At 43.9% G+C, this 16,238-nt stretch overlaps 1 protein-coding gene across 3 annotated transcripts in view; it reads left to right on the top strand.

The window, feature by feature from the left end:
* Positions 1-16,238, top strand: part of LOC112239969 (septin-4) — an 83,387-nt gene that overhangs the window by 873 nt on the left and 66,276 nt on the right. Inside the window, exons 2-3 of one of the 3 annotated variants that reach the window (XM_042296151.1) lie at positions 6,406-6,413; positions 11,938-12,057. The exons of 1 other annotated variant lie outside the window; for it this stretch is intronic. In XM_042296151.1, the coding sequence (XP_042152085.1) occupies positions 6,406-6,413; positions 11,938-12,057 (128 nt within the window). The remainder of the gene's footprint in view (positions 1-6,405; positions 6,414-11,937; positions 12,058-16,238) is intronic. One more of the 3 variants, XM_042296153.1, reaches the window with a different exon arrangement.

Genomic DNA, 16,238 nt, shown 5'->3' with positions numbered 1-16,238 from the left:
CCCTTTAAGGCAGGAAAGTAGATGAAAGAGCCATACATCCAAGTGATGGGCTATGCAGTCCACAAGAGGTGGTGGATATATAATTTGCTTGTCTAATCACCATATTGATTACATTATTGGTTAACTCATCCATCAAATGATGTGATACTCAAGTATGATACTCATACTCAAAAGTTTACTTCTGTTGTGTGTATTTATGTTGTTATGTAAATGACCTCATAGGCTATGCACATGTATAGTTCACTCAGGATGAGGTCGGCTGACAGGGACTAGCTAGTGCTCATATATACCTGAGACTCCATTTACCCTTTACATGAACCCTGTTTATATAATCACAACTCTGTCATAGCAATGACAAAACAACATGCCTCCAGTCCATAGCAATGACAAAACAACATGCCTCCAGTCCAGGCCCATCACAGGAATGGTGCTGTTTGACCAAACCTATATGACCACTTCCACTGACTGACATTTGGAGAATATATTTCCTCCAATTGCATAAAAGTGCTTTATTCTCCAGCCACACTCTGAGAAACTGGCTCATCTGTGTCTACACTGATAATCTATGTATCAAGATGAGCATTGTTTTTACTGCTGAGTGACAGGTAGCTTGCCGTCTGACGAGGCCTTATCCAATGATGATGGCCTGACCACGATGACCTGACTTTTTTTTTCTTTTGCATACAACAGAAGCCATGGAGTGAATGAACCATTCACAATTCCACGCTGATTGTGTGTACTTGTGCCCAACTAATTATTTTCATTTTTAACTCTGTGCCCCAATGATGCCACCACGGATAAACATCTGGTTAGTCCAGACTGTTGCCTTCAAAGAAATAGGTAACAGAGAGAAAGGGGGATATACAGAGCCTGATCTACACCAGCAAAAACAGCCTGTACTCTGAGTCCCACCCTTGAAAGCGAGAGACACACTCAAGTCTGACATCAGATCAGTGTGTTGATTTGTGAGGGAGGGCTCCATGCTGTTGGCTCATATGGATGTACTTTATAGCAGCCGGCACAGTCCGCTGACGGTAGTGTATTCCTTTTTATATGGTATAAGTAGACTGAAACAGTGGCTTTTTCTTAGTGTCCATTGTCCCTTTTCCAAATACAGGTTGTAGGTTTCTGTGAACTCGACGATCCTCACTAAATTCTATTACTTTCTGAGACTGAGCAAAGTTTTAATTTGGTCGTCTTCCTCCTACCATTTTAAGCTGTCGACTGTCCCTGTTTATAGCAGCTCAAATTGGAATCTAGGCCGGTGTAATTAACCCATTTGAACTGATTTAACAAATGAAAAAAGGCGTCTTTCTTAAACAAGTACAAATCTCAGACCAACCGAACCTGTGATACCCAAAACAATGGGAAGGAACACTACTACTTTACAGTAGGATGTTAAAGTAGAGGAAGCGGCTCTCCTCTGTAGTCCAGCTGGGAAAACAGCCAGTAGTGGTAGAGACAGAGGAGACTGATGAGCAGAGACTTGGGTTCAAATAGTATTTCAAACCTTACAAACACTTTGAGAGTTTGATTGACCCTGTCTGAAGTGCCATATGGGCAGGATTTGGCAATTTTGTGACTCCCATTGACCACTGAACCAAGCAAGCTCAATCAAGCGTGGCTAAAGGCATTTGTAATTAAACAAATACCATTTGAACCCAGGCCCAGTCATAGTGGCTAGCGGTGGACATTCCTCAGTGAGAGCTTGTTGGAGAGATGCAGCCATCCAAGACCACTGTGGCTTCACTAAAAGCATCATGGCTAGAGAGGCACTCCATGTAGATCATCACAAAACCCACACTGAAATCAAGAAGGCCAGCCATTATATTATCAGTACAGCCATTGTTATAACAAAATAGCTATATACAGTACCTGTCAAGTTTGGACACACCTACTCATTCAAGGGTTTTTCTTAATTCTTACTATTTTGTAAATTGTTGAATAATAGTAAAGACATAAACTATGAAGTAACACATGAAATCATGTAGTAACCAATAAAGTGTTAAACAAATCAAAATACATTTTAGATTCTTCAAAGTAGCCACCCTTTTTCTTGATTACAATTTTGCTCACTCTTGGCATTTCCTCAACCAGTTCCACCTGGAATGCTTTTCCAACAGTCTTGAAGAATTTCCCACATATGCTGAGAACTTGTTGGCTGCTTTTCCCTCTCTTTGCGGTACAACTCATCCAAAACCATCTCAATTGGGTTGAGGTCGGGTGATTGTGGATACCAGGTCATCTGATGCAGCACTCCATCATGCTCCTTCTTGGTCAAATAGCCCTTACACAGCCTGGAGGTGTGTTGGGTCATTGTCCTGTTGAAAAACGAATTATAGTCCCACTAAGCACAAACCAGATGGGATGGGTTATCGCTGCAGAATGCTGTGGTAGCCATGCTGGTTAAGTGTGCCTTGAATTCTAAATAAATCACAGACAGTGTCACCAGCAAAGCATCATCACAACTCCTCCATGCTTCACGGTGGGAACCACACATGCAGAGATCCTCAGTTCACCTACTCTGCGTCTCACAAAGATACGGCGGTTGGAACCAAAAATCTAATTTGGACTCATCAGACCAAAGGACAGATTTCCACCAGTCTAATATACTTTGCTTGTGTTTCTTGGCCTAAGCAAGTCTTCTTATTATTGGTGTCCTTTAGTAGTGGTTTCTTTGCAGCAATTTGACCATGAAGGCCTGACTCCTCTGAACAGTTGATGTTGAGATGTGTCTGTTACTTGAACTCTGAAGCATTTATTTGGGCTGCAATTTCAGAGGCTGGTAACTTTAATGAACTTATTCTCTGCAGCAGAGGTAACTCTGGGTCTTCTTTACTTATGGCGATCCTCATGAGCCTGTTTCCTCATAGCTATTGATGGTTTTTGTGACTGCACTTGAAGAAACTTTCAAAGTTCTTGAAATTTTCCGTATTGACTAACCTTCATGTCTTAAAGTATTGAAGGACTGTCATTCATCTTTGCCTATTTAAGCTGTTCTTGCCATAATATGGACTTGGTCTTTTACCAAATAGGGCTATCTTCTGTATATAACCCCTACCTTGTCACAACAACTGATTGGCTCAAACGCATTAACAAGGCACACCTGTTAATTGAAATGCATTCCAGGTGACTACCTCATGAAGCTGGGTGAGAGAATGCCATGAGTGTGCAAAACTGTCATCAAGTCAAAGGGTGGCTATGAAATATATTTTGATTTGTTGAACACTTTATTGGTTACAACATGATTCCATATGTGTTATTTCATAGTTTTGATGTCTTCACTATTATCTGCAATGTAGAAAATAGTCAAATTAAAGAAAAACCCTTGAATGAGTAGGTGTGTCCAATCTTTTGACTGGTACTAATATTATATATTACACACACACAGTGCATTCTGAAAGTATTCAGACCCCTTGACTTTTTCCACATTTTGTTACATTACAGCCTTATTCTAAAATGAATATAAATTGTGTTTTTTCCCTCATCAATTTACACACAATAATCTATAATGACAAAGCAAAAACAGGTTTAAAAAATATTTAAAAAAAAACGGAAATATTACATTTACTTAAGTATTCATTTACTTCAGTATTCAGATGGTTTACTCAGTAAATTGTTCAAGCACCTTTGGCAGCGACTACAGCCTCAAGTCTTCTTGGGTATGACACTACAAGCTTGGCACACCTGTATTTGGGGAATTTCTCCCATTTCTTCTCTGCAGATCCTCTCAAGCTCTGGCTGGTTGGATGGGGAGCGTCGCTGCACAGTTATTTTCAGGTCTCTCCAGAGATGTTAGATCGGGTTTAAGTCCAGGATCTGGCTGGGCCACTCAAGGACATTGAGACTTGTCCCGAAGCCACTACTACGTTGTCTTCACCCCAGTCTGATGTTCTGAGCGCTCTGGAGCAGGTTTTCATCAAGGATCTTTCTGTACTTTGCTCGGTTCATCTTTGCCTCAATCCTGACTAGTCTCCCAGTCCCTGCTGCTGAAAAACATCACCAACACATGATGCTGCCACCACCATGCTTCACCATAGTGATGGTGCCAGGTTTCCTCCATATGTGACGTTTGGCATTCAGGCCAATAATTCAATCTTGGTTTCATCAGACCAGAGAATCTTGGATGTCAGAGTCCTTTAGGTGCCTTTTGGCAAACTCCAAGTGGGCTGTCATGTGCCTTTTACTGAGGAGTGGCTTCCATCTGGCCACTCTACCATAAAGGCCTGATTGGTAGAGTGCTGCAGATATGGTTGTCCTTCTGGAATGTTCTCCCATCTCCACATAAGAATTCTGGAGCTCTGTCAGACTGACCATCAGGTTCTTGGTCACCTCCCTGAACAAGGCCCTTCTCCCCCAATTGCTCAGTTTGGCCGGGTGACCAGCTCTAGGAGGAGTCTTGGTGGTTCCAAACTTCTTCCATTTAAGAATGATGGAGGCCAGTGTGTTCTTGGGGACCTTCAATGCTGCAGACATGTTTTGGTACCCTTCCCCAGATCTGTGCCTTGACACAATCCTGTCTTGGAGCTCTACGGACAATTCGTTCAACCTCATGACTTGATCTTTGCTCTGACATGCACTGTCAACTGTGGGACCTTTTATATAGACATGTGTGCGCCTTTCCAAATCATGTCCAGACAATTGAATTTATCACAGGTGGACTCCAATCAAGTTGTAGAAACATCTCAAGGATGATCAATGGAAACAGGATGTACCTGAGCTCAATTTAGTTTCTCATACTAATACTAATGGAAAAAGTTTTTTTTTTTTTTTTTTTTTTTTTTAACTTTTATTTTATTTTATAAATACATTTGCAAAAATTTCTAAGCCTGTTTTTTTTTTTCACTTTGTCAATATGGTAGTGTGTTTTAGATTGAGATTTGATATTTTTTTAATATCCATTTTAGAATAAGGCTGGTACATAATAAAAGGTGGGAAAAGTAATGTGGTCTGAATAGGCTTCCCCATCTTATATACTTGTCTACTGTCTTGAAGACATTTTGTGACATGCCTTGCCAATTGCCTCCGATTTTCAAGTAATGCATTTCAATCGGTGAAAGGGTAGATGGACGCAACTTACGGAAGTCACTTGGCCGGGCATTGCAGAGGGTCTTTGACCTAAAATGGGTTTTTACTGTAACTTCTTTTAAAAAGAATGAAAACGTGCAGCCCTTTGGTCGGCTGTGGGGATAATTAAGTGAGTGTGGATTAGGAACGGCTGTGTCTGAAGTGATCATAGCATACATACATGGTGGTGGTGTGAGTCTATAATCTCCTTATACCAGCTCCACATGTCCCCTCTGCTCTGTAGCCTCTCTGTAATCCTAGCAGCCCTGTCCCTGCCTTGCTTTTCTTTGAAAAAGTATTACTGTATGGAGGGAAAACTGTACTGAATAGAAAATCTCCAGCACACTGGTGACGTTGATGCTCTAGATCACCCGTGTGCTGTATGTTCCTTTCTGTCAGTGCCTTGCTTTCAGTCTGCCACATCTCCTGAGAAGGCCTAGGTAGGACTTGTGGGTTTAAGTCAAGCCACTGCCCCTTTTGACGTAGTATGCTGTGTATAGTATAAGCAGTAAGCATGCACTGTGTACAAGCGCACGCACAGTCTCTAGTACACACTGAAGTATGTGTATACTTTTCTCTCCCTCTCTAACACACATTTGATCTATTCAAGCACGCAATCACTCTCCTAGATCCACAAACACTCTTTCACACACACGCAAACCCACACAAACACATACTTGTTTTCTGGCACTCCCTTGTGTTCTCTCTCTCTCACTCACACACACACACACACACACACACACACACATTGCAGTGTTTTAACAGCCAGGGGGTCTTTTAATAGGCATCAACAGCTGGTTAGTCAGACATTCAGTGTCAGCGACCTTGATAGCGATGATAAAGATGCTTTCGTCTTGTCTCCCTGGGTCTGGCTATCCAAGAACAAACCAGGCTAGGAGGTAGATCGGTATTATGATAACATCTCAGTGAAATAACCTGGTATTCATCTCCTGTACTTCCCAGCCAAGCCAACACCACAATCTGAACCTAACCAGATTGCATAATACATGAGCCAGATCAAACACCGATTGAGATTAACATCCATCTGTTCATCCCGGACCACCGCTAACACATTTCTCACTCGCTTAAAGGCCCTTAAAGGCCCATTCTCACAGGTGTGAAATGAAGTGTTTAGATAATAAAATATTTATAGAATTGTGTTATGCTGTAATATGTTTTGGACATCTCAGGATTTGATGGAATTTCAGATGGTTTTAATTTGTAGTGTTGTAAATCATGTATTTCCTTTTCCTGTATCCAATCGACCTCCTTCAACCTGTGTGTGTAATCTGGAACCATCTCCTGCTCTGCCATCCGATCCGATCTTCCTCTGGACAGATGATGAGGTAAGAAGACAATATTTTTCTTTCTTTGTGAAAAGGTTATTTTTGTTGTAGTGAAAGGTGTTGAGTTGGGTAATGAATGTTTGCTGTGAGGATTTGTGTTGGCCGCCACATACCTGACAGGGTAACATGTGTACTGCTGTGTGGAAGTGGGTGTGGTCTGCTGTTGAACCCAGTTTGACTAGTTTCATGTCCAACGCAAAGTGACAGCTGAGACGTCTCGCTGAAGGAGCGACAGGTCTGTTTTTGACCCCATATGTGTGTGTTTGTGTGTGTGCGTGTGTGTTGGCGGTGCCAACTTCCACTCCTACAATTCCACTGTCAGTAGCTTCCCATGAGGGCACCCAGTGAGTGATGGAGCCCTGTCACACAAACACACATCCCAGTGTTGTCTACATCCCACCGAGGGGGAGGTTTGTCTCCAAACACAGCAGACAAACATCTCTGAGGAGGGAGGAGGACAGGGAAAGAAGAGTAGCGGGTAGCTGAGGAGGGGAGTGGATCCGTATGGGTGTGTGACAGAGCTGTTCCTTCCTCTAAGCAGCATTCCTTACCCCTGGGACACAAAGCGACTAACTGCTGCAGCACCAAGAGGGAACGCCCAGAGAGGAATTTTCAGTTCTCTACGGGATCCCGTCATGAGCTACAAAGAGGGTACAGAGCCATGTGATCGAGTCATGAGGCTAGAGGCTAGAGAGCCACTGGATCTACTGGGGTTTAGGTTTATGTAACAACCCCTCGTGGATATGAGAGAAGATCAATGAGGTCTTCAGATCCATGAATGTCTTCCCTGTTCATTAAACGTCACCGATGGTTTGACCACAAAGCATAAAGTGCAAACCTCAGCTCTGTGTAGCCTATCCTCTTCCACTGTGACCATCCCTGGCTTCAGCCCAGCACATGCCGGACTCTGGGATGTGGTGGGAAAGAGGGTGGCTGTGGTTTCCTCTCTCTCTAGTCTGAAAAAGACACACACACACACACACACACACACACACACACACACACACACACACACACACACACTCTCTGAGTGATGATGTCATCACTGTCCCTGGACAGTGCCAGTTCTGGGCAGGGAAGCACAGCAACTGTAATCGCAGATCTCTTCACTGTCAACGAGGAAACCAGGGTTTCGCTCTCTCTGTCTCTGTCTCTGTCTGTGGCTTTTAGCCAACCCAGCATTCGGCCCATGTCCCTCGCCTTCACTGTGGCCATGGTGGAAGGACGAGGCTATCATTAGACTTTATTAGCCTATTAACTAGCAGCTAGTACGTAGCTACTTCAGTGGATGGAAGCTGGGTGTTTTCATTCCCCGTGTGTGCCTACATGCGTGCCAATGGGTATCCTCCGGACGTCAAGTGTGTGTGTAGCCCCACCCTGTCCATCCCTCGCATGATTGACCGTGGTAAGCCAGTGAAGCCAGTTAACACAATGACAACGCCTGTAAAAATAGATGTGTGGGGTGTCGCCACCAAGCAGGCCTGGCTAGGGATGGGTGGTACGGGTTGGTTTTGATATCATGATTTGCTTTTGATGCTTTTCAACTACTCAAAAGTACTTTGTGATCTAGATCAAGCTTCAACAACTATAGTGTAATTGATTCATGCTCATATCCAAAGTTATAGAATAATAGATTATATACAGTACAGTTGATTCACTGCATGGATGGAATTATATCATCCAATACAGTACATTATTCTAGCTTTCCCTTTATCTGAGGACCCATGCCAAGTAATGGAGCCATTCTTCATCATATCACCAAACTTTGGGTTATTAGCTAAGTGGGGGGTGTACTGTGTCACTGCAACCAGAGTTGTCATTGTGTATTAAGCTCAGTGGGGAAGTGCTTGGGATTAATTATTCTCTCAGCTGGGGAAATGTGGTGTGTGATTGTGACATTGCGATTCGGACAACAAGTCTCTAGCTGTGACGGTGGCATTTTGTGACAGACCACCCTCAGGCTCTCAGTTTGACAAGAGGGGAGGGACACAATTGAGTTAGGGAGCTGCAAGACACGCAACACCCCACTGCGACACCCAAGGCTGTCGGAAGTCAAGAGCAGAGTGAAACTAAGTTAAGAATGAGTGTCTGTGAAGAACTTACAATCAGCTCTCCGGGAGTCTGAATGGGTGCTCAGTTGAAGTTATCTGCCTCTCTCATCTCACGAGTTAAGAATGTGTCAGTGTAGAACTTACAACGATCTACTACAATACATTACACGGGCGTCACTATTCCTTGTCTCCTGTCCGCCCCTCTAGCCTCCATCTAGCAGAGTGGCTGTGGTTCTATGTAACTGGTGTTCTGTCCCTGCTTAAGTCAGGATGGGCTGTTCATTCTCATCCATTACGAGAAAGCACTACACTTAGTAAGTGCAGATCTACATCTATCTGTTTGCCCCTCCTGCCTTTTCTCTTTTCTCTCTCTTTCTTCACCCCCCCCCAACACACACTTTCTTCCTCCCTCTCTCTCTGCCCCCCACCCCCATAAATCCACCCCAGGGGATGCTGGGTAATGAGGGTTGACACTAATAACCACCTCAGGTTGTTTTGATGCTAGAGCACTTAACCCTTTACCTTCCAACAGCTTGAAGGATGTTTTGTTGTCGTGGATATGTTGCTGTGTGTAGCACCTAAAATAATATCCTCCTGATGGACAATAAACATTGTCTTTATAAATGTTCCTCATTTGTTTCCATATGGAAGTGGTACGCTACAGATTTGAAATTCCAAGTCAAGACGGATGTAAAGTCAGACGAAGGCTCAATACTCTATAACTTCACGTCCTGTGATCAGTCACTACTTCCTGTCCCGACTAGGTCCTGTTAGTTCAGCAGACTCAGGGCTCGGTCCCCATCCAGCTCCACAGATGTTCCATGTCAGTTGGTGGCCAACCTCTGGTCCTCCTTAAGCCTCCATTCCCCAGGCTTTCAGTCGGTCAGAAGGTGACATTCCTCGGAACCTCCAAAGAAATGGGCCCTGCCAAGCCTCTCTCTCCCCTCTGTCCCCCCAACAGAGAGTGGCCTGGCTATAAATATACCCCAGATTGATTCCCATGGCCCCTACTGGGGTCCCAGCAGTCACCCAGCTGGCCAGGGTGAGGGGGGGGGCACCACCAGGCTTGGACCAGAGAAGCCACCATCCTGCTCCAACTACCTTAGAAAGGATGAGGCTCCTGGGGGAAGAGGATGGGGGAAGGGTGGATGTTGAATGGGGTCAGATAGGATTAAAAGGTCCTGTAAATCCTCTACAGTTTAAATGTGACTAGTGGTCAACTTCTTTCCTTTTTTTTAAGGACGAGCCTTAAAACCTGTCTGCTGTCCATCCTAGAGATGATCCCTGTTGACATACAGTATGTTGGGTGGTTTTCTGACACCGTGATTGCATTTGGAGGTGCAGAAAAAGAGCATGCCAGGTCTGCATGTGAATCGTCATCTATTCTGTGTTGAGCTGAATTCTCTTCTCTAGAGTGTTAGAATTGTTTAGTAGTTGCTGCCTTTTCGCACACAACAGATGCTAAATTCCCAGTAACTTCTAGATATGGGGGAATCCTTTTCAATCCCAGCAACTGTAATGTAATGCTTACTGCAAACCAACAGACAGACACTGATCCCTAATCGTTTGCATGCATGCTCTGGGCTCTCATACTCTCTGACAAACTCCCTGCCTATATGCTATCGCTGAGTTCTGCTGACTTCTATCTACTGTAGACTGAATTCCCATCTAGGCTGTGTATCACAGAGAGAGCTAGATGTGAGGATTGATTGACTGGTGTGTTTGTGCTGAATTTGAGGCTCTGACACAGACACCCGATCCTGTCAGTCTGCTGTGTGATGGAACACTAACTACAATGCTGCTCTCTGCATTCTAACATCCAGACATTTTATCATTCCAACTAAATGAAGCAGAGCAGACTGACTGAGTCACTCCCTGTCAGACTGAGGCAGTGGTATATCTGATCTGCAGTATGGTAACTACACCTGGTTGTCTGAGATCCTGTATTAGCTAATAAGACTTGTGAAGATTTAGCAGTTGGTGTAGAACCGTTACTGACATCTTTCTCTGGTTGTTCATGAGCCAAACAATGTTCTCACGTTTCATTGCTCCACAAAGATCACTCAATGGTGTGACAATGACCTCTGAGAATTTTTCTTTGGTCTCAGCCTCTCGGGAATAAACCTCAAAACAACAAGCCCAAGTGTGGCGTCTCTGCTTCAGCCGAGGGCGTGCGAGACGAGGTGACGGTCGAGGCTTAATGCTACCCAGGTGCAGCTGTGCCCCTGAACTCTTCCAGATGCCCCCAAGATGCACCAGGTCAGCATGAGGAAATACCAGGCGAGCCAAGAGGAGAAGAAGGGTAGATGAGAAGAGGATAATAAACGAGGGGAAGAGTGGAGGGAATGATAAATGAGAAGGCAATAGGAGAGGAGAAGAGTAGATAGACAAGGAGACAAAGAGTAAAGGGCAGATGAGCAGAGGAGAGACAGACAAGGGACCACGCCAACTCAGCCACTGGCATCCAGTGTGTCTAGACTGGACCAAACCACTAGTTACTCAATAGTCATGCCATCCATCGGAGACAGACCGAGAGACAAGAGGGCTGCTCCTGCATGGTGAGGATTTAGAGGCTTGATGTAGTAACTGTACCATGGAATGCATTAGCTTGCTGTGACATGTTGACGGATGGAATTTGTTGGTGTTTTATTAGGATCCCCATTAGCTATTGCAAAAGCAGCAGCTACTCTTCCTGGGGTCCACAGAAACATGACAAAATACAGAACATTAATAGACAAGGACAGAAAAAATAAATAAAAGGCACACGTAGCCTACATATCAATGCATACACACAAACTATCTAGGTCAAATAGTGGAGAGGGGTTGTGCCGTGAGGTGTTGCTTTATCTGGGGGTTTTTTAAATCAGGTTTGCTGTTTGTTTGAGCAATATGAGATGGAATGGAGTGCAACAAGGGCTCTATATAATACTGTACGCTTTCTTGAAATTGTTCTGGATTTGGGGGAGAGAGAAAAAAAAAGACCCCTGGTGGCATGTCTGGGGGGGTGAAGTGTGTGTGTGTGTGTGTGTCAGAGCTGTGTGTAAGTGACTGTGCAAACAATTTGGGATTTTCAATTCATTAATGTTTCTGATTTCTGTCAGTCACTCCTCAACTCTTAGCCAAGAGAGACTGGCAGCATAGTATTTATATCAGCCCTCTGATTACAATGAAGAGCAGGACATGCTGCTCTGTTCTGGGCCAGCTGCAGCTTAACTAGGTCTTTCCTTGAAGCACTGGACCACACGACTGGACAATAATCAACATAACACAAAACTATAGCCTGCAGAACTTGCTTTTTTGAATGTGGTGTCAAAGCAGAGCATATCTTTATTAAATGACAGGAGGGAGGTAGGGGTGAGAGGGAAAGTGGTGTATGGGAATGATGTGATGTGGTAGAAATTGGTGGAGCTACTACACTTAGGATGCATGTCAATAGTCACATAGATAACATGTTGTTTTCAATGTGATGACAGGTATTGGAGGCTAGACTGATTCACAGGCCAGCCACAGAACTCCCGTGGAGTCTCAGCCCAGTGATGTGTAGCGGGGCCGCAGCGGTAGCAGTATTAGAAGCCAGACGGTCGGTCAGTGAGGTGTGTGCGTGTGATCCGTGTTGTTCCCTATTTCCTGGGCTTTGAACAGCTGCCCTTTTGATACTTCATTTCCTTCAAGTCACCACACTACCCTCCCTGTCCCACCCTGTCATTTAGACACAGCCAAAATAAGCAGGAGACCCCAGCATCTCTCTGAACACACACCCACCCTCCGTCCCACACACACATACCCTCAATCACACACACACACACACCCTCCGTCCCACACACACACACTCAATCACACACACACACCCTTCGTCCCACACACACACACACCACTCCATCCCACTCACTCCCTCAAACACACGGCTCAAAACTATCCCATTATACATGCGATAGATCTCACACACTGCTTACATCTAGTCCATGACTCTCCAACAGTCTATCTCTTCCTGTAGGACTACTGTAGGTTTGTCTCAGTACTGTATCCCTTCCTGTATTACTGTAGGTTTGTCTCAGTACTGTATTACTGTAGGTTTGTCTCAGTACTGTATCCCTTCCTGTATTACTGTAGGTTTGTCTCAGTACTGTATCCCTGCCTGTATTACTGTAGGTTTGTCTCAGTACTGTATCCATGCCTGTATTACTGTAGGTTTGTCTCAGTACTGTATCCCTGCCTGTATTACTGTAGGTTTGTCTCAGTACTGTATTACTGTAGGTTTGTCTCAGTACTGTATACCTTCCTGTATTACTGTAGGTTTGTCTCAGTACTGTATCCCTTCCTGTATTACTGTAGGTTTGTCTCAGTACTGTATCCCTTCCTGTATTACTGTAGGTTTGTCTCAGTACTGTATCCCTTCCTGTATTACTGTAGGTTTGTCTCAGTACTGTATCCCTGCCTGTATTACTGTAGGTTTGTCTCAGTACTGTATCCCTTCCTGTATTACTGTAGGTTTGTCTCAGTACTGTATACCTTCCTGTATTACTGTAGGTTTGTCTCAGTACTGTATTACTGTAGGTTTGTCTCAGTACTGTATCCCTGCCTGTATTACTGTAGGTTTGTCTCAGTACTGTATCCCTTCCTGTATTACTGTAGGTTTGTCTCAGTACTGTATCCCTGCCTGTATTACTGTAGGTTTGTCTCAGTACTGTATCCCTTCCTGTATTACTGTAGGTTTGTCTCAGTACTGTATCCCTGCCTGTATTACTGTAGGTTTGTCTCAGTACTGTATCCCTGCCTGTATTACTGTAGGTTTGTCTCAGTACTGTATCCCTGCCTGTATTACTGTAGGTTTGTCTCAGTACTGTATCCCTTCCTGTATTACTGTAGGTTTGTCTCAGTACTGTATCCCTTCCTGTATTACTGTAGGTTTGTCTCAGTACTGTATTACTGTAGGTTTGTCTCAGTACTGTATCCCTTCCTGTATTACTGTAGGTTTGTCTCAGTACTGTATACCTTCCTGTATTACTGTAGGTTTGTCTCAGTACTGTATACCTTCCTGTATTACTGTAGGTTTGTCTCAGTACTGTATCCCTGCCTGTATTACTGTAGGTTTGTCTCAGTACTGTATTACTGTAGGTTTGTCTCAGTACTGTATCCCTGCCTGTATTACTGTAGGTTTGTCTCAGTACTGTATCCCTTCCTGTATTACTGTAGGTTTGTCTCAGTACTGTATTACTGTAGGTTTGTCTCAGTACTGTATCCCTGCCTGTATTACTGTAGGTTTGTCTCAGTACTGTATCCCTGCCTGTATTACTGTAGGTTTGTCTCAGTACTGTACTACTGTAGGTTTGTCTCAGTACTGTATCCCTTCCTGTACTACTGTAGGTTTGTCTCAGTACTGTATTACTGTAGGTTTGTCTCAGTACTGTATCCCTTCCTGTACTACTGTAGGTTTGTCTCAGTACTGTACTACTGTAGGTTTGTCTCAGTACTGTATCCCTTCCTGTACTACTGTAGGTTTGTCTCAGTACTGTATCCCTGCCTGTACTACTGTAGGTTTGTCTCTGTGTACGAGACTGACTGTGGGTTTGTAATACTGAACCTTACACTTCCCTTCTGAAACCTATATACACACACATTCTGACATCCGAAACCAAACTACAAACACAAAGCCATCTAGCCATCATTTGTTAATATTTACAACATATGTAGTGTTCCATGCAGGTGCAGGCTACTGCAGGGTTACTTTGTCATAAATTGGCCAGCCTAATCCCAGCTATGTCCTTCTGTCATTTAACAGTTGGTTTTTCATAATAGTTGACATTACTGTAATTGTCTATATTACTCACTTGGACAGATGCCCTGCCACAGACAGTTTTGAGCTGTGTGTGTATGATAGTAGAGTTCTGTTGAAATAAAGACTATCAATAGGAATTTGATCTGCTCCTTCTGGCTGCTGTTCTATTCATCTGTAATAACAATACTGTATGTATCATCTTTCATAGCACCATCCCTGTCTGAAGCTCTGTGCTGACAAGTATGAGATGTTAGCATTATGTGAGTGAGGACCACATTAGTTGTTTTACCTGTCCTGTGTCAGTCCCAGTGTCTGATTTGAACATATGAATCCAAAGAGACTTTGAGACTTTAGCCTGCCCTGCAAAGAGACTTTGAGACTTTAGCCTGCCCTGCAAAGAGACTTTGAGACTTTAGCCTGCCCTGCAAAGAGACTTTGAGACTTTAGCCTGCCCTGCAAAGAGACTTTGAGACTTTAGCCTGCCCTGCAAAGAGACTTTGAGACTTTAGCCTGCCCTGCAAAGAGACTTTGAGACTTTAGCCTGCCCTGCAAAGAGACTTTGAGACTTTAGCCTGCCCTGCAAAGAGACTTTGAGACTTTAGCCTGCCCTGCAAAGAGACTTTGAGACTTTAGCCTGCCCTGTAAAGAGACTTTGAGACTTTAGCCTGCCCTGCAAAGAGACTTTGGATTCACCCACATGCTTTTCCTACTGACTGTGTGTGTGATGGAGCCAGGGGCGTAGTGTGTGTGTGTGTGTGTGTGTGTTGGGACTGTGGCGCAGAACAACAACACTCAACATCTTATTGAGATATGAAAGAGGAGGAGACATGTTGCTCCTGTTACCTCCCAGGAACACAACATTCCAAACCCTGTCCTCCTCTTTACCTGTCCTCCTCCCTCCCCTCTTCATTTCATTTCCACCTCTCAATCTTTTTGTCCTGTGTGAAATGGAATAGATTATTTTACACATACACACCCTGAGATGTCTATGGCATCTTGACCTCCCTGTTATCTGGTAGTACAACCCTGACCACATTCTATATCACTCCCAGATTCCAGCTCTCTTTCATGGTCCATACACACACACACACACACACACACACACACGTAACAGCTCATTTATGTCCTTGGTTGCTCCATTTACTTATGCTCTGTGAGGTATACTGTAGCTAATTACAGACACACGTCGGTTATCAGACTTGTGTGTGTGCAGGCACGCAAATTCATGTGAGATGATGTTGGTTCTTTGAAGGGTACAGCGAGGACACCATGGATGCCCATTCCGGGGTTTACATTTTTAAATGGCTACTAAAGACCATATTCAACTAATGACTTCCTCATTTCTACCAGTAAAACCTCTTCCATCTCCTTTTAGACTCTGGTCATTTAAGGGGAGCTGGGAAAACATCCAGGGAGGAGAACGACTGCTAGGTCTAGGGTCAGGCCTTGCCCTGGGCAACCCTTTAATGAAGTTATCAAGAGAGTAGAGCAGCGGAGCCCTGTCTGTTTACCAAAGAAAAGGTCCTGGCGTTCACTTACCTATGCTGTTCTCTGGTCTCTGTCCAATTCAATGTCCTCCCAAGTCAGTTTCAAAGGGAATGTCTTAGGAAAGTGCAAATGGTGGTAAGTGTTTGACGAACAGCTTGATAGAATATGATTGATCAAACTGGTTTGATTTTAAACCTGGTCTGAAGAACGCTGTACAACTTGTTAGCCTATAGACGAGTTGGTTGTTTATCAACAAAACCAATGCGTACGCAACTATGGGGCAAAACAGACTAGGTTGGCTTAAATTGTTGACAACATGTAATATTTTGTTTCCAATGTTTATTAAAAACAAAGTTGTACAGTGAGCACTTCTTTCAAACTCATCTTTACAGTTTTTGGTTAGTTAACTAGCTAGCAAATTGTAGCCATATTAGCATGGACATGACATCAGTCAAAAACACCTCAAAATATGACTTTTATCAAGAACATGATCGAACGAGCTGAATCGAG

Source organism: Oncorhynchus tshawytscha, linkage group LG13 (genome assembly GCF_018296145.1).
Source record: "Oncorhynchus tshawytscha isolate Ot180627B linkage group LG13, Otsh_v2.0, whole genome shotgun sequence".
Classification (NCBI taxonomy): Eukaryota; Metazoa; Chordata; class Actinopteri; order Salmoniformes; family Salmonidae; genus Oncorhynchus; species Oncorhynchus tshawytscha.
Note: the sequence above shows the minus strand (reverse complement) of the source record. Positions and strands in the feature narration are given on the sequence as shown.